This window comes from Protopterus annectens, chromosome 1.part0 (assembly GCF_019279795.1).
Source record: "Protopterus annectens isolate FY-2018-M chromosome 1.part0, PAN1.0, whole genome shotgun sequence".
Lineage (NCBI taxonomy): Eukaryota > Metazoa > Chordata > Ceratodontiformes > Protopteridae > Protopterus > Protopterus annectens.
The window spans coordinates 1,241,024,708-1,241,051,878 of NC_056725.1; the positions used below are offsets into that span (position 1 = coordinate 1,241,024,708).

Consider the following 27,171-nt stretch of genomic DNA (forward strand, 5'->3'; position numbering starts at 1 on the left):
ATTCTGAATGAAGCCTAGATGTTGAATATTTTCTATTTGTAGAAGTATACAGCTTACTTCTTTGCAGGCTGTTAGCAGCCAGCCGCCATAGGATTTTTTCCATAAGCATCTGAGAATTTTAACATTTTCTGAAAGACTGAGTAACTGAAATTGGCTGCCTGCTGTTTCTACCTCACAAGGCTATGGAGTGGCTTTCAACTGCCTCTTTTCTGTTTCTTCTGTCATTGCATTGGGCTTTCCATAAGTAAAATGATTTGACTGTCATTCTTGTATTTTGTTTTAGAATCAGAAAGTGTCTCATTTTAAAATATTACCTCCAGATTTCTTTTAGTCTTCTGTTTCTAGAATTTCCAACATTGCTTTGTGTTTAGGCATTTTAGTCATCTTTGGACCTGAGTGTGCAGGCTCAAAGATTATGTGAGACTGTTGGTTTAATTTCTCCAAATCTTTTGGGTTACTAATACCATGATGGGAATGGACCCCATTCCTAAGTCAAAGTATGATTAAAGTTCATGAAATTAGTATCGTTTCAATCTTTGAGGTTAACAAAAAGTACTGTTCGCAGCACCCGCAGTGTACCTAGAAATGACTCTCTGCAATTTGTACAGAGTTACATGTACAGTAGCATATCTAAATATGACTGTAAATTATTTTTTATGAGACGTGTTGCTCCTACTACTATTGAAACTGTCTTGGTATCTTTCCTCCACATTGTCCTCATTTCTGCTTGCAAGTCCTGGTATTTTATGACTTTAATTCTGTCTGTACATAAGACACTAATCACTTTGTGTTGCAATTTCAAAGATCAGTGCTACTTCTGCCTTCTTTTCCAGAACTAGTGTATCTGGTTTTCTTGAATCTATTTTTTTGAACTATTGGTAATGGGTGATCCCATGTGATAATAATCTTCATCATTTTCTGTAATGCTGTGTGGCTCATGTTTCTAGTGCTTGTCAGATACTTCAGTATTGTAATGCTTGCATAATCCGCAATGCCAACAGTCTTGCTATATTATTATTTCTTTCATTATATAGGCCCTTTGCCATTAGTGTATCACATCCAGCAACAAGACGTATGACTCTTCCAATTCTGTTTTACAAAACCTACATTTGTCTGTTTCTGCCACATGTTCATTGATCTTTATAAATCATTGTGTATGTAGTCTGTTATTATGGGCCGCCAATATTAACCTTTCACCTTTTGGTTTAAATTCACCTCTCTTGACATATTCTGTTTAGCTGCATCCTGCTTTATCTGTTGCTCTGTCATTTGGGAAGTCACTGGCCTATCATTCCAGAACATTAAGTGTCAGAGTTGCCACTTTCCTGTTCCTTCCCTTGCTGTGCAACTGGGACTAAACTTTTGTTCTGGTTTCTACTGAAAGCTCTAGAGTGCCTTCAATATAGCAAGTGATGATTGGCTTCCCATTCCACCTGTTTCTTCTTAATTTGGGAACTCATTATTCCATCATGCTGTGAAGTTGCCAGAGATGGGTTTTCAACACTGAACCCCCTTCAGTTCACATGTATTCCATAACTTCAGCCTTTACGAGGTATTTGTTTAACTTCTGCTTTACTAATCTTATTTTCTACTTTTCTCCCACTTTGTGATCCTGTTTTTTGTATTGTGGATTTATATTTCAGTGCCTTTGCCTGTATTTCTCTTCCAATATCTTTTGAGCTGCTGTTTTATATTGATTAGTTTTGCTTTTTCCTTTGCATACATTTTGCACCATATTAGATCCTTCTTTCTTTCCTTTGTCCTTGTTTCTTTTTTATAGCTTACAGAAATCTCTAGGTTTTGTTTTTATATTTTCACACTTCCTCAGTCACTTTTTTCCAAATGGCCTAATGTTTCTTGCTCTATATAATGTTTTTTTCCTGGATCTGTTGTATTAATGAACACAGATTTGCATTTGAAGCTTTTGACAGTTTTTCTTGTATGTATTTTTCTTTCCTTTGATTTGCTCTTAATCGTTTTGCATATCTTCTATCTGGAAATTCTGGGTTTCTTGCATAATAATAACAATACATATTTTTTTTTCTTATCCTCAGTAGTCCACTGTATCATCTTTATGGCTCTTTTTTGGCTTGTCAGTTTTTATGGTTTTTGTGGACTACCACTTCATTCTGCAAGGGGGGGGGGGGGCATCCTCCCACAGCCTGGCCTTAACCCCATTGTAGGAATGTTTTTGTGTCTTGAGTATTCTACACTGCCATTTTTTCCATTTCTGGCACTAGGGCTTCTGCAAGGATTGGACATTTTTTTTATCCTGGGACTTGTGCACCTGCTGTCTTTTTATTTTTTAACATACTTCTGCCCATGATACGTATTTTAACAAGAAGAAGGAGCACAGGGTAACATACAAGAGTGGAGGAAGATGCACATAGGTGGATTATATCTTATGTAGAAGGGCCAGTCTGAAGGAGATTGGAGACTGTAAAGTGGTGGCAGGGGAAAGTGTAGTTAGGCAGCATAGGATTGTGGTTTGTATGATGACATTGGTGATCAAGAAGAGGAGGATGAGTGTGAGGGCAGCACCAAGGATCAAATGGTGGAAATTGAAAAAGGGTAATTGTGAGGTGATGCTCAGGGAAGAGTTAAGACAGGCACTGTGTGGCAGTGAAGAGTTACCGAATAGCTGGGTAACTACAGCAGAGCTAGTAAGAGAGATGGCTACAAAGGTGCTTGGTGTGACATCTGGACAGAGGAAGGAGGACAAGGAGACCTGGTGGTGGAATGAAGAAGTACAGGAGAGTATACAGAGAAAGAGGTTGGCGAAAAAGAAGTGGGATTGTCAGAGAGATGAAGAAAGTAGACAAGAGTATAAGAAGATGAGGTGCATGGCAAAGAGAGAGGTGGCGAAGGCTAAGGATAAGGCGTATGATGAGTTGTATAAAAGGTTGGACACTAAGGAGGGAGAAAAGGACCTGTACAGATTGGCTAGACAGAGGGACCGAGCTAGTAAAGATGTGCAGCAGGTAAGGGTGATAAAGGATAATGAGGGAAACATACTCACTAGCGAGGAGAGTGTGTTGAGGAGATGGAAAGAGTACTGTGAGGGGCTGATGAATGAAGAGAATGAGAGGGAGAGAAGTTTGGATGATGTGCGGATAATGAATCAAGAAGTGCAATGGATTAGCAAGGAGAAAGTAAGGATAGCTATGAAGAGGATGAAGAACAGAAAGGCTGTTGGTCCAGATGTCATACCTGTGGAAGCATGGAGGGGTTTAGGTGAAATGGCAGTGGAGGTTTAACTGGATTGTTTAATGAAATCTTGGAAAGTGAGAGGATGCCTGAGGAATGGAGAAAAAGTGTTTTGGGACTGATTTTTAAGAATAAGGGTGATGTGCAGAGCTGTAGTAACTACAAAGGGATTAAATTGATCAGTCACAGCATGAAGTTATGGGAAAGAGTAGTGGAAGCTAGGTTAAGAAGGGAGGTGATGATTAGTGATCAGCAGTATGGTTTCATGCCAGGAAAGAGGACTACAGATGCGATGTTTGCTTTGAGACTGTTGATGGAGAACTACAGAGAAGGTCAGAAGGAGAGTTGCATTGTGTCTTTGTGGATTTAGAGAAAGCATATGACAGGGTGCCTAGAGAAGAGCTGTGGTATTGTATGAGGAAGTCGGGAGTGTCAGAGAAGTATGTGAGTGGTACAGGATATGTACGAGGGTAGTGTGACAGCGGTGAGGTCTGCGGTGGGAGTGACAGATGTGTTTAAGGTGGAGGTGGGATTACATCAAGGATCAGCTCTGAGCCCTTTCTTATTTGTAATGGTGATGGACAGGTTGACAGACGACATCAGACAGGAGTCCCTGTGGACTATGATGTTTGCATTGCAGATGACATTGTGATCTGTAGGGAACAGGTGGAGGAGACCCTGGAGAGGTGAAGATATGCTCTAGAGAGAAGAGGAATGAAGGTCAGCAGGACTAAGAATATATGTGTGTGAATGAGAGGGAGGATAGAGGAATGATGAGGATGCAGGGAGTAGAGGTGGCGAAGGTGGATGAGTTTAAATACTTGGGATCAGCAGTTCAGAGTAATGGTGAGTGTGGAAGAGAGGTGGACAAGAGAGTACAGGCAGGATGGAGTGGGTGGAGAAGAGTGTCAGGAGTGATTTGTGACAGACAAGTACCAGTAAGAGTGAAAGGGAAGGTGTACAAGAGGGTAGTGAGACCAGCTATGTTATATGGGTTGGAGACAGTTGCATTGACAAAAAGGCAGGAGTCAGAGCTTGACGTGGCAGAGCTGAAGATGTTAAGATTTGCACTGGGTGTGATGAGGATGGACAGGATTATAAATAAGTATATTAGAGGGTCAGCCCAGGTTGGAAGGTTTGGAGACAAAGCCACAGAGACAAGATTACGTTGGTTTGGACATGTGCTGAGGAGGGATGCAGAGTATATTGGAAAAAGATGCTAAGGATGAAGCTGCCAGGTAACAGGAAAAGAAGGAAGGCCTAAGATAAAGGTATATGGATGTGGTGAGAGAGGACATGCAGGTGGTTGGTGTGACAGAGCAAGATGCAGAGGACAGGAAAAAATGGAAACAGTTGATCTGCTGTGGCGACCCCTGACGGGAGCAGCCGAAAGAAGAAGACAGGAGCAGCCGAAAGAAGAAGACTTCTGTCCATAATGTATGCAATATAAAATGCAGTTTATATGTCAGTGTCATCTTAGTTAGATTTTGTAAAAATAGGGTCCACCTCATGAAGGTACTCACTAAAACTTGACGATGAATTCATTTCCAACAGTACTACTCACCTTTGCTTGCTGATTTTATCATCTCTTCATTTCGACCCCAGACATTGCTGAGACACCTGTATGGGTGTCACGATGTGCACATTCCTAAATGTTGAGCTGAAAACTCTTCTGTGGTTGGGACTGGATCATCTTGTATTTCTACTTTCTTTAGCATGACTTCCTTAAATGGTAAACCTCATAAAGTCTGTGTTCATTATGTGGAAAATTGACTTGCTTGAGACCTCAGAAGGGTTTTAAACTTACTGGATCATGTGTGTAAACTGGATGCTAATGTTACAGGGAGGGATTTTTCTGGAAATGAGCAGTTATTATAGGTTTGTTTGCATTCCTAGACAGTACCAACCTGGACCAACTTTGCATCTTCATGCTACTGTGTTTGCACTGTGTTGTATGCATCCTCCAGACTGTTATCAGAGAGGTGCCTTTCTATATTTTTACTGCCTTCCATCTGATTCACGGTCTTCTGACAGATTTATGTCCTTGCATCCAAAGCCTACATGGATGATATGAGTAGTACTCCATGCACCTGTTTGACTCAACAGCCCTGCGATTGTCACTCTCAGAGGCTGTGCCCTTTAGTTAACCCTGTGATGCAGCTGTGATTAAAGCCTGATTATGACTCAGGCAACTTAAGACTGATTGCCCTTTCAGCACTGTAGGGGCTGGAGGATGAGAGTGAGCTGCTAATGTTAGCTCACCTGTTCTCAGTGGAGGCAGGTGTTACTGTCTGCTGTATTGCTAACACTCGCTGTATTCATCTTGGAGCACAGGAGGTGAAGCTTGCATTCATGCAGTAGCCTTTGGTTAGAGGAGTTGACAGTGTGTATACTGGGGCATGCACATGTGAAAGAAAGGGAAGAAGACCCCACTGAGTACAGGTGTGCAAGTCAGCTGCAAGAGGTAGAGGCTAAGAATAAAAATAAACCCACACTTTCTGCAGATTGTGACGTACCAATACCTGTGCTCAATTCTTGTTTCAGAATAGGAACAAATGGATGTAGAATGACTAGTGTTGGTTGGAATTCAAAGATTTCCCAAGGAAAAAAACTGCGTCCTGTATGCTTTCCTTATTTTGAAATGGTCTGCAGAATGCGAAGTTAACATGACATTTTGGTCTGGCACTACTTTTCCTGCAATTGTGTTTACGTGGATTGTACCCTATGTATGCTTGCCAAACCTTTAATTCCAGATCATAGAAGTCTTTTTTTTTTTTTCTTTCTTTCTTTTAAATGGCTAGGATATCATTGATTACTGAGGCAGATTAGCTTCATGTTGCGGAAACATTTTTTCTTCTTTTGCAATGATAATTCCCCTTTTCTTTTTTCAAGAGCGTCTTTAATTATTTCAGACACAGTTTTTACAAGGGCCTACATGTTTTTGCATTGTTAAAAGGCTCCATTTCAGCCATGCTTACTTTCCCTGCCTTTAAGGCAAGACAACCTATATACTAAGAAGTAAAGTACTAAGCGGTTTCTAAAAGTGTCTCATGTATCTTATGTGATTATGGATCCACTTCTCCGTGAGAATGGAATTTTATACCGCAAAACCTTATTTGTATTTGTTTGATTCCGCTTCCAGGTATGATACTGAGTTCCTAACAAGGAAGTTGTTCCCCCTGGTAGTCATTACCTCAGTTGTTGAATATCATGCACTGGGTATCATAAGAACCGATTAAGCTCCAGCAGTAAATTTCTGCCTAAAATGTCCTCAAAGATTTTACTGTCTCACAAAGAGACAACACTTGTTTTTCATCTGCTAGTGGTGTGAATGTCATTTACATTTTAATACTTCTTTCTTTCTGTTCTGTGTTATCTAAGTGGGCTTTACTTCTAATAACATTGCTTTATGGAATATCTCTGTCATTGAATGGCATTTAATTCGGTAAGTATTATGCAGTTTTGTTGCTGAATCTGCACAAAGGAAAGTGTTTGTACTGCAAGCACAGCTTACAGTACCTAGCATGTTCTGTGGCAGAGATGCACAAAATATATTTAACATAAAGGAGCTTAGCACATAATTGTCTTTGCCTTCAATTTTTTTTTACATTTATTAACTTTATCTTTTAGATGTAATGTTTAATGCTTCATTATGTTCATGTTAGTTTAAAATGAATTATTTCAAATTATGAACTTTCTTTTTAAAAATAATCTTTTTATTTTGTTTAGGATGACATCTCCTCGATTTATTGAATTTGTCTGTAAACATGATGAAGTTCTCAAGTGCTTTGTTAACAGGTAAATTTTCAGCAAATTTTACCTTTTTCAATCTTTTTGGTGGTTTTGTTGTAATATTCGTAATTATTTTTCAGCTAGTGATCAGTGCTAAAATGCCACTAAATATATCTGAGCACTGTGGCCTTCAATAAAAACACGGTAATCCATAGGCAAATGATGTTTGAATCCTTGTTACAGTAGGTGTACTTAAATCATTGCACAAAATAACAAAAACAGGTGTGTTAGAGAAGTCTTGTACTGCTTCGTGATTCGTGAGATTGGACATTCTCTTTTGCTACCCTGTCAGGTTAAAGTAATTTTTTTGTGCTTTACTGGTGCTTTTTGATATGATTTTGGCAAAAATGGTAGCATTAGTGATAGTTTCCATGTTCATTAGAACTGAAATCTGCTAAAGACCGTAAGGAATGTGATGTGCACCTCTTGTATGTAGAGCTGCCATTAAATGAAGAAGGCTCTTGATAAGTATTTATACAGCTGTGAAAAGTACAGTTAGATAGTGGATTGGCTAAAAATGGTCTGTGGTTTGCTGGAATCATGTGAAATGGTTTGAAATAGCTGATGATGATGGTGAATTTTTGAAAGAAAAGTATGACTGCATGTTACTGCTGCAGCATTGCATGTTTGCTCTGCAAAATAAATCCATGGAATTGAGCAGCCAAATCATTTATGTGGAGCAAAAGATTGACCTTGGCAAGTAAGGCACAGAAATTAAAATCTGCAGGTTGGTTGCATTTTAGAACAAAAGGGAGTGTTTTGACTGTTTGAAATTTGTTAAAACTGTAGTAGTGCAATGGGCTGGTTATTCAAAGATGTTATTTAGGCATTGAGAGAACCTGCAGATTGGTGCTGTCTGTGGTAGAGTGTGCATGTTTTTAACTAAGAGTGATTCTGTTTAGTTCATTACTTAGTATGAAAAGAGGAAGGTTTGGTCACAGTTGTGTTAGACTGAGAAAAGGATGATGGTGGAATTAAGGACCAGTATTGGTGTATCATGAGTTATTAGAGACTGCAGTACAACAAAAGGGTGCGCTGTCAATTGATGTTAAAAAGTGTAGGCATTAAGTTGTAATTCTCAGTTGAGTTGAAAATTGCTATTCCATTAGGAATGCAATTGTTTACCTTGGTTTAATCTGTAATAAAAATGTATGGACTTCTGTCCAACTTGGATTACGTGAATGGCTTAGAACTCTGGAGAAAGCAGTGATGGCTACGTAGTTCTTGAACTGAAAGAAGACTGGGATCCTGCAGATAAACAAGCAAAAGGGAGATGGTGATGGTGGCCTCCTGTTCTTTGGCTGGCATGGGAGGAAAAACATTTGAACGATGAACTGAGGGCTTGCGAACATTAATAACTGTGTTATAGAGTGGCTTCAGTGGTAACTAAGAATGTGTAAGTGTTTTTCTTATGATGAACCAAAAAGACATAAATTAGACTATTGCTTTTCGGTTAAAGTTTCTGAACACAGGAGACAGTTGGTAATTTGTGCAGTAACTTGAACAGGGTCTAAGTGGTCAGCTTATTGAATTTGTTGTTACAGAAGACATAAGATCACAAACTTAGTTGCTGACCCCCTTCTGATTAAGGGAGCTGGTTATTGCAGTACTCTGAGTAGAGGTTATTTAAAGGGGCTTTCTGCACCTTATAAGGGTTTCATTACTTCTGTAATTGCAATATTATGTTTATCTTGACTATTCAAACATGTTCTCTTGTAAAGGTTCTAACAAAGAGTGTATGTAAATAAGATGATGTAGGGAATGCTAAAAGTTCATTGATGGTACTTAAATGTCACTTAATTAATTAGGGAAGTGTTAAATGGTTTGAGGTGTACTGTATTTTTGTGTGCTATATATATATGTATATATAATTGTGTTGGCTGCAGAAGTATGTTATGTTTCAAGATGGTGCTGTGTTGAAAGTGTGGACAGTGCCATGTCTTTTTGGTTTAGCATGTCAACTGAAATGCAAATCTTGATCTGCAAGTGGAAGTTAAAATATTGACATTTCAGATACAATGAAGATTAAAAAAATGTGTAATTGAGTCCTGGTAGCAAATTAATATTTTGGATGTTGGGTGTGTTGCTTATTATGAGAATGTTATAATGAGCTTATCAGTATTGCCATCTGCATATTGATTTATGGCATGTTATCACTTGATTTAGACGGGGATACTCCAAGGGTGCTTTCTTTTCTTTGCGCTGTTCCTGTTGGCCATGAAGTTGTTAAACTGGATACTAACAGTATGCAGAGTATAAGGGGCTAGCATCTCTGGCATTGAAACAGAAGGCCTTATGCTTGCAGATGACTCTGATTCTAATACAGAACACTGTGCAAGGCGTCCCCAGAGTTAGTGATCTCCTGAGGGTGGTTGGTGACCTCTCTACCCTTAAAAGGAATACCATTAATACTATTTTTTCTCACAGCCAAGCAGCTTCTGCCCTGCAGTATCAAAAGTATATAAAAAAACAACCCCCTTCATATGAACCAAAAATTAATCCTAAATATGTAGGCATTACCTTCCATCCCAACATGCAGATTGTGCCAAGCATCAAACTGAAAGGAGTGTGGGACAGAATTTGCATACTTTCATAAGTAAGTACTAGGCTAGCTGCCCTTGTGGGCCATTTTAAGCCTAGTCAGTTTCCTTTTTGTGCTCAAATTAACCTATCCCATTTGGTTAGAGACTGACCTACCCATCCTATGGTTGGTAATTATATATTAACTAGGTAGTACCATAGATAACTTGAGGGGACCCATTCATTGGATAAAGCATTTAAGAGCTGCCTCTCTGTCCATTATAGTACAATTTTGGGGTAAATTTTCTGTTTCTCATCTGCAGAACCACATTGTGCTTGAATATGGACAGGGATAAACTTTATGTGGATGAGGAGCCTGTTCCAGAGAAGCAGTATCTTCTGCGAGAATATACCTGTTCCTCCAAACTGTTCTGTTGATATTGGTGAAAAGGTTAAGATTCCTGGACAGAGTATTTGTGATGACATTTTTTTTCTTGCTGATGTGCAGTAAACCCATAAGTATTGAGTCAGAGGATACCTTGTATGCCAGACACAGGTCACCTATTAACAGTCTGTAGGATACCAAGTATAGTGACAGGGCTTTGAGTAAGGTATCTTTGTGAGTATTCCAGTTGATGCATGTGTCAGATACAGTCTATGGACAGATACATGCCAAAGGAGCCATTATATTCAATGACTGGCTTAATGAGGGCTGAGTAAAGGGATACAATGACATCCCTAGATTTAGAATCAATCTCTTTGTTTATAAGCTGTGCAGTATAGAAGGACTTTTTTGCAACAGTGTGCACATATGTTGATCAAATGTTAGGTCACTGTCCACATAAGTTCTCAAATCCTGAAGAACTGGGTCAACTCTTAGGGGCATATTGTCATTGTTGTTGTTCCCAGTGATAGATGACTTCCCAAAGGATATGGTAATGCATTTTTAAGCATTGAGTTTCAGTCCAAGATTTTGGTATCGCTTATTTATTTGGGACAAGCCTCAGTGCCTTTTGGTATTTGCATTTACTTGAGAAAAGTAATATGTTGTGCTTACATGAAGAAACTTAGGTCTTATTATTATGCACTGTATAGCTGCAGTGGAAATATTTGTGTCACCTTTTTTTTTTTTTTTTGAATGGTTAGGCATATATCAATACCTCAGTGGCAACCTTGGCTTAAAAAATGTCTGTCTATATTGGATACATTTATACGGGATAGGAGGAGCTGTTGATCAGAAATAGACATTCTAGTTTGGGACAGATATGCTGAAACCTTTACACTGTCCCATCTCTTCCTACTTAAACCATGAGTATCTGCCAATTTTTGTGAGGTTAGAGGGAAGGATCCTCTGTGCCTATTTCCCTATAGGGTTAAGGATGCTATCCTAAATACCTCCCCAAGCATCTTAAGAGCTGACGTTCCCTGTATCATTATAAAAGTGTATTTTTATGTATACTTATATAAAACTTGTATTATATTCCTTTAAAACTTCATATACTTCCTTTCTCACTAAATTTCTGTGGAAGATATTTCTTCATACTTGCCCATGTGGACCCTACCCGAAGAAGTTACTGCCATAACTAACGTAACTTTTGATAAAATAAATAAGTAGTGCATCTACTGCTACAGCTCATATGCATGTTTCATTGATGTCTGTTAGTTTGTGACTTACTGCAAGACTAGCTTTTACTTTGCTATGATTATTTTTTTTTTCCAACTCATGACATTCAGGATGTAAAAGTGTGCAAGTCTCCTACTGTGTCATACAGGCAGTTGTCTGCATTATCTCCTATGGCTCCATTACTGTTGTGCCCCTCCAGTACAGCTATAGACAAGGGCTTTGTTCTGTTCTTGGAAACTGCAGTTATACGCCATTGGTTACATTTTGATGGATTTATAAATTAGAATTAATTAATTAATTAATTAATTAATTAATTTTATTTTACATTTGTTGACGGGGAAAGTCCGACTGGGTATATGCCCATTTTCAGCGGTGGCCCAGGGAGAAAAGCTCCATATATTCAGACATATGAGATTTACATAATGTAAGAGTACAATCTAGCATATCAGATGAAAAAAGAAACAGTATAATTAGTAATGTTATTGTAAATGTTCGCGAAACCAAATTTTATGTTGCATGTCATCCTCTATTAAGGATGTAAGTTTGTAGGTAAATACAACTATAAATTCATTGTAAATATGAGTGAAAACAACTCTGATTTATGTGAATGTTTGTCAGTATCTTCCATTAAATGTACATTGTGTTACAATGAGTGTGCTGTTGTGTTTTGCCTTGCCCATTTATATTCATATTGCCTTTGTCTCATGACCCAACTGGTGGCAGTGGTGGATGAAATTGGTCTTGAACCAGTCCACTAAAGCGGCTAGTAAATAAATAAATATGAAACCCACACTGCTCTCAGAGATATGCCAAGACTGAACATGAGTGGACATATTTCACACAACAGTAATGTTGTGGGGGACCCCCATTTCAGGGTGGAAGAACTTATGTTAAGGGATCCTGAGTGGGAGGAAATTCATAAGGTGGCTGTGAGACTTAGTTGTGTCAGTTGGAGTGAGGAAGGTAATAAGCAGTTCTAATGACCTCCAGGTGAGGTGGGAGTTGGGTTGGCAGTTATTTGGTAAGTATCTTAGGCTAGGGTATTTGATAGGCAGGTCTCCCTTTGCCATCTGGTTAGGAAAGTTGCATGTCCCTTTGTTGAGGCATATTACCACACTTTTGAGGCAGGAGGACCCTTTGAAATCACAGAGCGTGGTAGGTTATATTTGGTGTTAATTCATACCTTTGTAAGGAAAGTGTATTTATGAGCAGGGACTGTGGCTGTAGTCTGTGGGTGTGATTAGGACTACTGACAGTGTGCAGGAGTTTTTAAGGAAGGTGTGTGAATCCAGAAGCTCCCGTTATGTTTTTTGAGAAGGTTATCCTGTTTTGCCACTAGGGTTATTGGCTTCTGCAGTCACTGTTGTTAAGTTTTCAGGTGTTACTCTATATCCAGGTTGTGGGTGTGCCAGTCCATTAATTGGGTACAAGCTTTGGGAATGCTTGCTATCTCACAGTCAGTGGCAGTCAGTAGTCACTTCTGTATCTTGCATTTTAAGTTTCACCATTCCATGTTCTCTAATGTCTTTTTGTTCCATATGAACCTCATTTAAGTTCGTGGAGAACAGTGGAGCTTTTGCTCTTTCAGCTGTTATGCATGTGTATATAACCACCAAATGGAAAAGATTTGAGGAGCTGCAAAAAGGGAACTAAGCGTGGGTTTGCTGTACAGAGGTGCCCTACTCTGCAGGTTGCCACTACAAGGACACAGGGCACTACATCAGAGAGTTGCAAGGAAATTCATTTCACTGTGTGTTGCAGGTAGGCATATTAATTATAAGGCCTGAGGGTATGTTTGCCTCCGCTTAATTTGTCAATATTTATCTCTATCCTAGTTTGTACATCTGCTCTGTTGAACCCTTTGTTATATATGGTTGGTACATATGTTTGAACATTATTAACCTTAGAGTTAGGATTAAGGTTCCAGATTGTTACTGAGTTCCTGTAATCAAGGGGTAAAGGGGTTGATTCCTTCCACCTACACTTGCGTACTGTGTAACTGAGCAAGTCACTTATCCATACCGTGTTCCCGCGTCACCTCAAACAAGGGACACTTGTGTCCAGTGAGGCTACCTGGTTAACAAACTTAAAAAAAAAAAAAAAAAAAAAAGATTTTTTTTTTCTGTTTGCCTCTGTTACTAGCCAACCATGAAATCCTCTGTCAGTCAATTACACTACTTGTTCCCTCACCAGGTGAGAGATGTCTGAAAGAGTTTTTCATCAAGACAGCCATTAATGCTAATTTGAGGAGAACCCTAACATTCTGACACAGCTCTGACTTGGGGAATTCATAAGCTTTGCCTAGGTAGGGTTTTCCAGAAGTAGGGCAACATGGAGATGGATTTATTTGTTTGTAGCTTGGGAAAGTGTGGCTGTTGGTATCTTCATCTCACTGCAGCAAGGCAAAGAAGACCTTGTGCTGGATGTCTAATCCATCAGGTGGTAGGAGAGATTATTCTCTGTGTTCCAGCTATGTCTCCTAGCCCCACACGTTCTCAAAGTTTAGTTAAGAGGGGCCAAAGTTAATTCTTATCAACCCACTGTGCTAAGAAGTGTGTCATTTCAGGCCATCAAATCACTAATGATACAAGAAGCTGTGTGGTACAAGGCAAGAGCAATCTCCCCATCTTTGGGCCTAGCTGCTTCTGTAGTTCCTCAGATTCCATTGGGTCTTCAGCTGGAGAAACAGATGTGAGTGAGGCTGTCAGGAAACCTTCCATCAGGTAGACTTACTCTTCTCCATTTTGGGTGGAATAGTTTCTTTGATGTATTCTTAGGTCAATGTATAATTTAAAGTACAGTAATTCCAGTCAGGGTGCATACTGGCTATTTATAATCTTTATGACCTTGTTGCATGGTGGACTTTGGCCCAGCACCAACTGGTCAAGCAGATGTTCATCAAACACACTGACTTACTGGCATATGTGTAGTAGTGCCCTGATATACTCCCTATGGCAGTTTGTCAAAGCTCAGAACTCCTCCCAGTGCCTGCTTCTGAGTGAGAAAGACCAGTCACCTGGCAGGATCAGACAGGACGTTTTCAGTATTCTTGTGCCACAGCCAGAGAACGATCTCTTGGAATATTGCTTCTCTGTCTGGGTGATAACAATTACAGAGCTCAGATTAGGAACTCTTTTTTTGGGTTTTATTTCCTTCCTTTGCCTTTTTCTGTCAGTGCTTGAATAGTATATTCTGTTGGTTTGCTTATTTTTCTTGTGTAAAACACGTATATAGTTGTAGTGTGACTTCTGTTAAAGTACAAGACTTGTACTGTTTATTTTAAAATCATTCTGAGTTTCTGTGGTGTTTTTAACTTTTTTAAGGTGGTGTATGGCTGTTTCTGCTTATTTAAAGGCCATTTTAGTGCAGTTCCTTTTATTGCCTTGTGCTGACAGAACCACAAGTAATTTGTGGCTATTATTTCTATTGATTCAAACCTTCTTTTGAGACATTCTACAGGACAATTAGCTGTTTTTTTTTCCCTTTTTTGGGGGGGGGGGGGTTGTAATTATTTGAGTTCATTGAGCATATGTATAGCATTTTAAATAATTTTTTGTTTAAATTGCAATTTGGGTGCCATTTTGTTTGTGAAATATTTCTGACAAGAATTTTTTTAAGTTGATTTTTAATTCCATGTCTAAGATTTGGATTAATTACTATTTGATGTAATTGAATAGGTTTATAACTTTTTAAACAAATTTCTTATTTAAATCACAGTTTTGGAGCCATTTTGTTTATGTGCAATTTCTGACAGGAATTTACTTAATTCCTGGTCTAAGGCTATTTTAGGCTGTTTCTATTTGTTAGGCTAAAATAGCCTTTATTTATTTATATTGGATGTTTATGTGATGTGTTTATTATGCTTTGTGATGGGTTACTGAAATTGCGGTCTTTTTTTTTTTGCACAGTACAATGTTTAGTATAGTTTCCCTAAAGAAATAGATTTCAGTTTGCTGTTTAGAGGGAACTTTGTGGGATTTTGCCCATTTTGTACTGGGTTGACTGTACAACCAAGTATGTGGTATTGATCTGGTTAGTTTTTACCTCCTGTCTTGATGGATTTAGGTATGGTCCTTCCATTCTCCCCATTTGCACTTAAACGAAAGAATAAATAAAAAAAAAATGCCTCAGCCTACAGCTTGTGACTCCACAGTAGCCTTAGCTTCTAGCAGGGTTTCAGACCACTCACCTTCTGTTACCACTAGGTCCCCTAGTGTGGTCATAGTATCAAAACTAACTGTAACACACTGGTAAGATCTATTCTCTGGGGCTGTACCTTTGCCTGTTTCAGAATGTTAGAATGAATCCCTTTAGGTACAAGGGAAGTCAGGGGTGCAGAATCTTTTGCCAGTAGTGATATGTTTCCTCCCGGGTGTTCTCCCACTTATGTAGGGTATGCTCAAACAAGACAGACTCTTGTGTGGGGCATCAGTCTCTGACTAGTTTCCTACCTGAGATGGTGGCTGTGGATAATCCTTGGTTAAGGCTTTTTTTTATTGGGAGCATACCCAGGTTATAGTGATGCCAGCACTGCCAGTGCTACCACCCTTGGTCAGTCTGTTAATCCTGTTGAAGGGGTTCCTGTGTCTGTGGACTCTGACCTGTCTGTGTTGATCAGTTGGTTTCCTCTGATGGTGAACAGAAACCGGGACCCAAACAGATGTTTTCTTTTCACTCCTTTGACTCCATTGCTCAGAATGTCTTCTAGAAAGCTTGCAGTTCTCCTCTGTTCATTGAGACTTTGCCTAAGGAAGAGTTTAAGAAATTTAGGTTATGCTCTGATTTGCCTGGCCGCCATGTTCTTTAGTCTGCAGACACTACTTTGGGTCCCCAGTGACATTTCCTTATAAGAAGACAATGTTTTCTTTTTATCCACTGTCTCTAGATCAACTAGGCAAGTGGCTAGGATCTCAGGGGAAATAAAGTAGCACAGTCCAGCATGGAAGTTTGTGTTGAGATGTATGTATAGTTTAGAAGAGTTTGCTGCATCATTTCCTGCAGAGCAAAAGGTCTGTATTAAACATATTGTTTTAAATGCTTCTCAGGCATCAAAACAGGCACTAAAAGTATCTTGGAGGGGGCTGTTACTTTTTTTTAGAAATACAGCATTGTCAGTGGTGATTAGGAGATATGCTGTGTTGCACTCCCAGAATTTTTCTGATGAGGTAAAAAATAAGATTATGGATACTCCTCTTGAGTCTGCTTGTGTTGGGTACAGCTGTTAACTAGATCCTTAAACACTGAGATGACAGACGTAATTTGATGCAGGGGAGTATCGATAATGTTTCATACCCCAGTTCTCTGTTAAGCAAGATAACTTTCAGCATCCCAACCAGCAGAAGTCCCAGCTGAACAAAATCCAAGGCAATAAAAAAAAAAATGACAGGACTACAGTTCTGCCAAGTCTAAGAAGTGTTCCTTTCCTAGCAAGGATAACCCCTTTTCCAACTTCTGACTGTGCCAAGGCACGGCACCCTTCTTTATCAAGCCCCCCATCAGGTGCCTGTTCTGTCTTAAAAAACTAAACTTTTAAAAAAAGAAATCCCCTTGAATTTAAAGTATGGTACTTTGGAGCCTCAGGGACTCAACAAGGAATGTAATTGTAAGTATGTGATTTAAATTGTATGATTAATTGTCTTGTGCAATATGCTGTATTTAAGTAAAGAGTGTTTTGTAGTGTTTTTACTCTTGGAAGGCTGTGCAAGGCGAGGCACTAAGTGTTGCATTAAAATTGCTTACTTCTTGGATCGGTGGTCTTGGTTGTTTTTTTTTTAATTTTATTTTTTGCCTTTTTTAAGTTGTATCTGCCTGTTCTGTCTAAATCTGATGCTGTCTTTTCCATCCATTCCTCTACACATGGATCTTGGATCTGATGTTGGATCTGTCCTTGGCCATTTCGAAGCTTACGATCCATTGCTTAGGCTCCTCCCCTACCCATAATCCCCATGCACCGAAGGGGATACTGCAGATCTTATTTGCTGTTTTTGAGTGCTAACGAGGTCTGTGGTGCTCACGTATGGTTACGATCTTAGTCTTTCAGATAAGGCTAATCCTTATAACTTTCACTTTCTAGCATATGAATTTGTTTTGTTTTCCTTCTCCTCCCCTGTATTTTCTACATTTAAACAATTTTTATAAATGGCCTTTCTATAAAATTAATCCGTTGATAGTGTTAAAAATCTTTTCTAGAGTTTTGTAGCAGTTCTGTGTGACCTTATAGTAGATTGTTGGATAGCTAATTAGAATAGTTTCTTCGTCTTTCGGCTTTTCCCAGTTAGGGGTCGCCACAGTGGAACTCCGGTCCGCTAATGATTGGCAGTTGGTTTTTATGGTGTCGAGTTGCCAGCCCGATGCCCAGCCTTCAACGAAGGCACGCCCATTCAACATATGTCTTTTGAATGCCCACTCGACTGCGGGGAGGCATGCAAACTCCACACAGAAGGCACTCCCAACCCAAGCTGAGAATCGAACAGGAGAACCTCTTGCTGTGAGGCAACAACGCCACCGCGGAATATGCTTATATTGTTTAAATATACTAGTGTTGTGCTTGACACTTTTGTGAATGTTGTGTGACTGTGTTTTTGTAGTTATGTTCGACCAACCCTCAGTCTTCAGAAAAATGTATAATCTTTATGACTTTGTTGCATGGTGGACTTTGGCCCAAACTACTGAACTGTAATGCACATGATAAATGTGCATACTGTCTTGGTCCCTGTCACCTGGACAGTGCTTGTTCTATTTGTGAAGGGTTTGAATAGAGACCACTTGTGGAGAGAAGAATTAAATTTTAAAGGGTCTCACTCATCCTTCACCTGGCACGAAGGTTCCTTCAATGACTGAAAAAACAGGGACTTCTTCCCCTTCTTGTACTTCATCTTCATCCAGGTCTAAAGATAAGCCTAAACGCTCTGACAAATCACAGCCTTTGAAGAAGTGCTCTCTGAATCTGACCACCTCTTTGGCTTTAGCTCCTACTGCTAAATCTTTGGATCCAACACCTACTTCAGATCACATTATTATAGGTATTGTTATCACTTCTTGTTTTTCCCCAGATCTGATGTCTTAGGCTTAGGTCTCCCATCCTCTAAGAACAACTGTCTTACCTCCAGGCCTCTTCCTTTGGCATAGTCTTTTAAGTCAGCTGGATCCTCAGGGAGTCTCACATCAGCCTGGGGTAGATCTGCATCAGAGGTTCATAGGTTGGTACTACGCTGTTGGCCCTAGGGCCTATACAAGCCTAGCCATAACAATTCCCTGGATATTTCTTCCCACAATATTTACTTCCCTGGACGCCTGTCTAGCAGGGCAACTGACATGATCACCGGGGTGAATTTCCTATCTCCCATCCACTCGTCAAGGTTCCTTTTGAAGAGGGCCAAGGAGGCGCTCTGCTTGACATGTATGGGCAGTCTATTCCAGAGTATGGGGAGTCTCTGGGTCAGTAACCTATCCCTCCAGCATGTTTTGTTCATTGTGATGACAAGGTTTAGATCCCTGGAGTGGGTGGCTCTGAGGGATTGGGATCTCTTTAAATGGAGGTAACACTTCATGTTTCTTTGATTCTGGTCAGTTCTCTGAAGTTGGATTCAACCTTGTTGGAGCCATCTGACTTCTGGAGCCATAACGCTGGAGTCTACTCTGACAGGTTGTAATTATATCCAAGGTCCTCAGACCCTTTTCTTCCTTTAGGGGCTTCACTGGTTGACAGTTCTGCTCTAGTAACTGCCTTGGATCGACGCCAGATAGCTTCCAGGGTCAAGCTTCCCTCTAGGGTTTCTTATCCAAGGGATAAGTTCCCTGTAACTGTTGCAGGTTCAGTGTTCAAGGCACTTGAGAAGGTGCTGTGTCAGCCAAGAGCTAGATCTTCTCCTTCTTAGCTGAATGTAACCCTCCCCCATAGGATCTTCAGGGTCTGCAGCCTGGTGTTCTGGTCCTGTTGTGGCAGCCAGCTCTCTAGAGCCGTGATCCTGTTCTTCTATGTGAGACATTGTATGTTTTTGGGTTCGGTTCTAAGCAACCCATGAAAGAGGTTCCTAGAAAACACAAGTGTAAAAGAAGGCACTTAGATTCCCTTGAGGAATCCCTGACCATAGATACTGATTTTGATGAGGGAGAAGGTTCCCCCAGATCCCACCTTGAGGATGTTTTATTTGGAGAAATCCTTGAAATTGTTTGATAGAAAGGGGGTTGGTCTGCTCAAACACTTTCTTATGAGGAATTGGTTTTCCTCTAGGCTTTTGGTTCTGGCCCATCTCCTTCTTGGATGGTACCACCTGCTGATGAGATGGGCGGACCTTATCTTATCCCAGGCATAGAAAGAACCTGATAGAGTTGAACCAATCCCCAAGAATCCAGACCGATTTTTAGCAACTACCAAATACAGTTCAGCAGTGGATTCCTTGGTTGTGGCGGCAGCAAACAAAAAGGAGCTCACTGTCCACCAGAGAGAATCTCATGCTCTGGACAGGATTGTGAAGTGAGTGTATGCTTTGTCTACCTTTTTGATGAGTGGTTAACTACCTGGCGTCCTTCACAGGTTTTCAAAACAATTTGATTAAGGAGATCTCCACTTCTCTGCCAGGGATCTTATCTGCAGATGAGAAGATAACTCTTGATTCTCAGATGGCAACCCTGCTTATCCCTGCCTATTAGATGTTTGCACCTTATCTCTATTGCCACAGATGGGGAGTTTAGATAGCTGGCACAGGTGTTTCCATCAGAAGGCATGCCTGGATGTGGCTTTGCAATTTTCAGAGCATTTCAAGACGTCCTAAACTAATGCTCCTTATGACGATTTGGTTTGTAAGTTAGAGACCATCTCCAGAAGTGAACAGGAGGGTAAATCCCTGTCTGCTGTGGGGATCAAATTCTGAACTCCACAGAGAACTTTTTCCAGAAATCAGAAGGCAAGGAAGAGAATTTGGTTCAGTAAATCTAAAGGGTTTTCATCCGACACTTCTAGAGACTGAGCTCCCTGTCGCAGAGGGGGAAACTCTTAACAACAGATGTCACCCAAGAGGCAGAGGTGGTCTTCAAAATCAGGGCTTCAGGGATCTAATCTAATGTAGAAGCCCTTTCATCAATCCTGAAAGGTTACCCGACTGTCCTGCTCTGATGGCAGTTGGTGGGGTGCTTATCTGTACTCCCCACAGCCTGGAAAGCAGTCACTCAAGACAAGTGGTTATAGAGAATAATTGCCAAATGCTGCTTCATTCCTACTTGCTCTGCTCTCCCACCTCAAAAGGGAATTCCTGATGTCCCACCCTTACAAAGGGAATTTGCAGCTTCAGAAATAGAGAAGCTTCTAAAAAAATCGAGTTGTCCAAGATGTCCCACCAGACCAGAGAGGATCTGGAATTTATTCAAGATTTTTTTAGTGCCAAAGAAAACTGAGGACCTAAGACCAATTTTGGATCCAAGTAATTTAAAGAAATTTGTTGTTAAAAAACAAATTCTGGATGGTCATGGTTCACTTGATCATAGTACTGAAGAGAAACTACTGGATATGCTTGATAGATATCCAGGATGTGTACTACCACATCAAAATTGGCAGGTGCTCCAGGAACTATATTTGCTTCCATTTGAGAGCTATTCAAGTTCAGAGCCCTACATTTTGGACTCACCACAGACCACCTGGCTGTTAACCAAAATGCATGGCAGCAGTTGCAGCTCGTATACAACTGAAAGGATTCCATGTGTTTCCCTATCTGGATGACTGGCTGATAACTGTCCCATCCAGGAATCTACTCATCCTTGCCAAGGACTCCTTGTTCCACTTATGCAAATGTGTAGGGATAATGGTATACCTACAGAAGTCTCATTTGTAGCCAGCCCAGTCTCTGGAATTTATTGGAGATCTTCTTGATATGAGATCATTGATTGTAAAACTTCCACAGTCACAGATATCATCCATCCATCAACAAGCTCAACAAGTCTTGTCCCACAGGAAGCCACTTGCCAAAACAATCCTCATTCTGTTAGGTTCCATGACTGCCTCCATAACCTCGGTACCGCTTGCCAGAGGGTTCTTCAGTGGACATTGGCAGTCCAATGATTAGTCAGGGAATAACTCATGTCTCACCCAGTCAATCTTACAAATACTTGCAGAGACCACATTTGGTGTTGGATAACCCCCCTCCCTTTATTTTGTCATCCTGTCTCCACAAGCCACTATATCCATGGACACCATCCTGTTAGGGTTGGGGAGTATTATTTGGGAAGGACAGTCTAGGGCATGTGGTTCTGTATGGAGGCCAGTCTTTCATATTATTGTCTTGGAGATGAGAGCAGTCCTCCTAGTGTTGCAGGCCTTTCAGGACTGTGTCCCCTTGGACGTGGTTTCATATCAGACAACATGGCTATCAACAAACAGGGACACCAGATCTTTACAGATTGTGTAAAGAGGCCATGAGAGTATAGCAGTAGGGGATATCATCTTGACACTTTCTAGCAGCAGTCCATATCCTGGTGTGGTCCAACATTCTTGCGGACAGGTTGAGTAGATCCGTTCTCCTGCCTCACAAATGGTCCCCCAATTCTGTAGTAGCAGAGCAGATTTCCAGCTGTTGGGGCTGTCCTTGCTGTGATCTCTTTGCTTCCTTCCCTAAATACCAAATGCAGCAAGTTCTTTGCTCTGATTCCCCATGATCCAGGGACACTTTAAAGCACCCTTGCCCCACAGTCTTCTTTATGCCTTTCTCCGATTCCAAAGTTTCTTCAGAAAGCATTGGCTTTGAAAGTGTTTGTCATCCTCATTGCCTTCAAAACATGTGGTTTCCCTTCCTTTGGCCTCATCTAGTTCACCCTCCTTGGGACTTGGGATTGGACCCAAATTTGATATCACACCTGTCTGGTCAGCCTCACAAGGACATACAAGCATTCAAACTAGCTGCATAGTTTCTCCAGTTCCTGTGCTGATTCAGCAGTCCAGGCTTTCCCCTTCTGTTGTATACATCTTATCTTTCTTGCATAAACCTTCTGGTATGAAGATAATACAAGAGCAAATGGAAAAGATTTTCTGTTTGAGCGTCAAAGAAAAATCTTTATCCTTTTTTAGCCCCTTTTCCCACAGTACTGGATTTTCCAGCTCATTTTTTCAAGATGGGGCTAGTTATTCCACTATAAAAGTTCAATTAGTTGCCATTTCTTTCTTTCACATTGGTGAAGGTCATATCCCTGTAAGCCTCTCTTAGGCCATCTAAGGCTTTCCGCCAGGGTATCTTTCTTCTATATCTCCCACTCAGAGATCCAGTTCCACCATGAGATAGCACCATTGTTTTGCAATCCTTGACAGGACCCCCATTTTGAACCTGCTGATAAAACTGACCTGAAGTTTCTGTTCTGTCCTAGACCACCTATTCTTGCTAGCCATAACCTCTGCCAAAAGAATCTTGAAACTGCATGTACTTTTATTCAAACCTCCTTATTTGTTTTTTCACAAAGACAGAATCCTCTGTTTGAGGACAAATCCATCTTTTCTTCCAAAGGTGGCTTCTGAAATATCCGTCATTCAGGCCATAAATCTGCCAACATTTTTCTAAAATTTCTCAAACAAAGGTGAATATACTTTGCATTTGCTAGATGTTCATTACTGTTTGCATTTTTACTTGTACTGCAGTAAGCCTTTCAGGACGTCTGACTAGCTATTTTCAAAATCTAATTTGGGAGAAGCAGTATCCTAAGTCTTCTTACCTAGATCACTGTCTCAGTGCATTTCCTTTGTCTAATAACAGAAGGGTTTATCTCTGCATTCAAAACCTAAAACTAATTCAGCAAGATCTGTGGCATCATCTGCAACATTTTTCTCTAGTGTCCACATCGATGACATTTGTGCTGCTTACCTGGTTCTAAGTACACATCTCATTTCTCATTACAAATTGGACATTCATTCCAGATCTAGGGTTTCTTCTGGTTTAGCAGGGCTCAGGCATATCCTTCCACAAGACCTTCAAAGAGTTCAAGTAGCTGTGGACTCTGCCCCATGTGTAGAGGAATGGGTGGAAAAGACATCAGCTATGAAAGTTATATACTCACCATAATGTTAGATATGTGTTGTCATATTCCATCCATTCCTCTACTACCCTCTGCCCATCCCCTATCCATATTTAATTTCTAGCAGTATCGTTACTTATCAGTGGTACTTATTTGGATGAGTTTAACTGACTTTGCCTTGGATCCTGAAGAATTAGCCAGTCTCTCCACAGTTCCTAGACCACTGTTTTACTACATTATGTGATTACCTTTTCTTAAGATATTTTCAGGTATTTTTAGGGGGCAAACTTAATCTGAGGTAGCTCCTTCTATGCATGAGGATTATGGATAGGGGAAGAGCCTGAGCACTGGATTCTAAGATTCGATGTGACCATGGATGGATCTGACATCAGATCCAAGATCCATGTGTAGAGGAATGGAAGGAATATAATAAAATAGATCTAACATTATAATGAGTGCATAGCTTTCGTTTAGCCCCCCAACAAGACAGCCTAGCTGTCAATAGTTTTTGACGAATAGGTGCAAATATATTTGGCAGGGGTTTCAGATGGAAGTGGAAAGATCTTCCTCAGTTCAGGGGAGTTTCCCCTCATCTACTGAACCAGATTTGTTATTCCCTCCCATTCTACAACAAATGCTGGACTGAATTATAGAACCTGTTCCTTCTTTGGAAGGAATTAGAAGTTTCTTTAACTTTGTTTCTTGGCTCTCCAATAAGAGCAGTCATAGAGACTGTTGTGGGGCTTTTCTTTTTTTAATACGTTTGTCAAGGTCTCCAAACTCAAGATGGTCATCTTGCAGACAGTGCATCCTCCATTTCTGGACCACTTTTTTATGACATCCCTGGTATTGATGGATGCCTTTCTTCACATCTTCATAGCTAATCACTTCAGGAGATGCTTGAGATTTGTTGTGTCCACTGTGATGTGATTGTTTTCCTAATGCTTTTTTGTGGTAATGGCCTACTGATGGACAGTGGGCATTCACTTTTTTCTGTACTTGGACAACTTGCTGATCTGTGCAGAATCTCCTTCCAGGTTTGTGGAATTGCTAGAGAAGGTCTTGCCCTGACTCTTCCTTCTAGGGTTCAAGTTGAACCTCCTAAATTCATGCTTTACACTTTCACAAAGACTTGCCTTTCTAGTATGCTTAATCAACTTCAAAGAGTCTGGCTTTTCTGCCTGAAGACAAACTCCTGTTGTACAAGACAGTGTTTCTGGAATTCTCCAAGAAAAATGTCACTTCAGTGGGACAGTCCCTAGAAAATTTTGGACTGATGGCTTCCATGGACTCACCTTCATTTGAGAAAAATTCAGTGGTATGTCAGACATTGTTGGACACAGCACCTTCATTCCCTAGAGTTTCAGTTGCCAGTGCTATCCTTCATCAGAAAAGAATTACAGTGGTGTAGATATCAGTAGAGTATCAGTCCCTCTTCTCTGATGCCAGTATAGTCTCTCTAGATGGATTTGTCTGACTTTGCCTGGAGAGCTGTGTCAGCAGGGTTGCAAGCAGTAGCCGCTTAGGATGGCTTAGGGATGCATGGAAACACATCATTATCCAAGAGGTGTTGGCAGGATTTCATGCCTTGAAAGTCCCTCACCACCTTTGGACTCCTAGTCCACTTCTTGTGGTTACAGACACCCATGTAAGTGAAAGCTTACACTCTCGAATGCTTAGAACTTGGAAAAAAATCGCTGTTCCACAAAAAAAAAAAATAATGTAAAACATTACATAAATGGGGGGCTTTGCCCCCCACACCCCCCCTACTTAAATACACCAACTCCGAGATCGCACTACAGTCATGAAAATGGCAAAGTGATGGATGTGGCCATGCGATTTCTTTCCCAGGGAAAGAATTTGCTTATATGCCGTTTCGCTATTTTGCCTTTTCGTGCTTTCAGGTTTGATCAAGATGCATTCAAAAGAATGCATCTTCGATCATTTAATAGGAACCCAAGGTCTTAGCCCCTGTTTCAATTGGCAGTAATAGCCTTGGAGCAGACTTCTCAGTATTCTATGTCTCTTCAGGCGTTGTACATCCCTTCAGAGCAGAACACAGTGGCAGACTGACTGAGCAGGTTCTGGGCAGACTAGCATGATTGGAAGCTCAAAGCAATGATGTTCCAGGATCTAGTCTAGAGGGTGTGAATGCCTCTAATAAATCTGTTCTTCTCCTTACAAAACTGACATCTAGAGAAATTCTGTTCTAAACATTTTTGTAGACATACTTGAAATACAGATACAGTCTGTTTCCCTGGGATGGGAATGCTACCGTACGCATTTTCACTGTTTCCACTCATTCACAAGGTACTTCTGAAGGTTCAAAGGGAAATGCCAGAGATCATAGTGATGACTGCATTTTTGGTTACAAGTTGTTTCTTTTGGTTTTCGGACACGAGGAATCCTATTTAACAGTTTTTTCAAAATGAATAACAGCAGCATGCTCAGTGAACTGCTAAGGGTTATCCAAAACCACACGCAGACTGATAACATGCAGGCAGGCACTAACAGCGGTATTCCATGCGCCCAGAGCAGCCCGAAGGACCCAAGAAGTGGACGCACTACCAACGGCTCGAAGGAGCATCCAACGCGTGATGGGCGAGCGGGTTATGGTGCTGATAATTACAGAAAACAACAGAGAGTTCCTCCAAACTATCCAACAGAGTTGGGCGACAACCAGGGCATGGATTTTGGGTACGAGGAAGTTTACAAAGACATTGACTTCGGTGCTTGGTTAAACAAAATGTTCCAAGGGAATACAGGCGAAAGGGACATACCTAGAGCCAGGGAACGGAACAATGATTATACTTACAAAGACAAATGTAAGCTGCTTAAAAAACTTTTATCAAAATATAAATCATTGTCCATTGAGAACTGGTATTTTGAACTGTGTATTAAAGATAACATTGTTCCGAAAGGTTTAAGGTTGAATAAGTTCCCGAACAATGTTAATGGGGACCAAGTATTTTTTAAAGAAATTTGTGATATTTTAAACAGTTGTGGGCTATCTATTATCAAAGCTATGAGGGAGCATAATTTTAAAACTATGCAAGATATTAAAAAAGAGATTGACCAGCTGCAGAGTGACATTAGTTGTGATTTACTATTTGCTATGGATGAATACAAACATATGTATTACAGAGTGTTGCATGATATTGATATGTATATTAACTCGAACATTAAAAGGAAGCTAAAAAAACTGAATAGGGACCTAAATGAGTATAATGCAGGGACAGCCTATGTACATGGTGAAAATTTTAATACTAAAAATTCTAATATACCTAGATACAAACAACAACCTTTTTACAAACAGACACGACCAGGTGACAGATTTATGCACCCAGATTATGTACATCACAAGGGTGGATATACACAACAAAACCAAGGGAGGTTTAATGGACATAATAGTTATAATTACATCAATAGGCAGTATGAGGACAGGGGAAACAGTTTTTTGGATGAGGAATTCCCCATTTTAGATAGAGATGGAGGTACAAGTAGAATGAGTCCCCCGGAGATGGTAGATGAGGTGAGAAGATCTGAGAGACTAAGAAATAGGAATCAGCAGTCCTATGCCCAAGCCACTATTAGGGAGAATTTTGTTGAAAGGAAAAAGGGTGAGGAACCGTTTTTTTAACTAATACAGACTATGACATGGTGCAATGTGAATCCAAATCCTCGGACCACACCGATGGTGGGAAGCAGATTATTTATTCATATAACAAATTTAACATCTTTAATTATACTGACATTGAGATTAATCCATGTCACTTTGAGTTATTTACCAAAGGATTTTCTTTTGTACCGGCTAAACAGCCTAGTGTGGAAAAGCTCATGTTGGATGTTAAACTATTTACAAGGAAATTAAATCTTAAACATATAAATTACGAATCTACAAACAACAATAATAATAACAATAATAATAATAATAATTGCAATAAAAGCAAGTTTGTCAGGCATAGTACTTGGAACCCACCATTGCAGTATTAAATTTTAAACTTTGAACGATGTGTTATGGACAGAATTAGGAGAGA

The 27,171-nt window shown here is 40.2% G+C and overlaps 1 protein-coding gene across 1 annotated transcript in view; it reads left to right on the forward strand.

The window, feature by feature from the left end:
• The window catches only part of HACE1 (HECT domain and ankyrin repeat containing E3 ubiquitin protein ligase 1), a gene marked incomplete in the record, with an annotated part of 1,502,717 nt that overhangs the window by 936,538 nt on the left and 539,008 nt on the right, over nucleotides 1-27,171 (forward strand). The window contains 1 exon segment of the mRNA XM_044065909.1: nucleotides 6,937-7,005. Within this exon segment, the coding sequence (XP_043921844.1) occupies nucleotides 6,937-7,005 (69 nt within the window).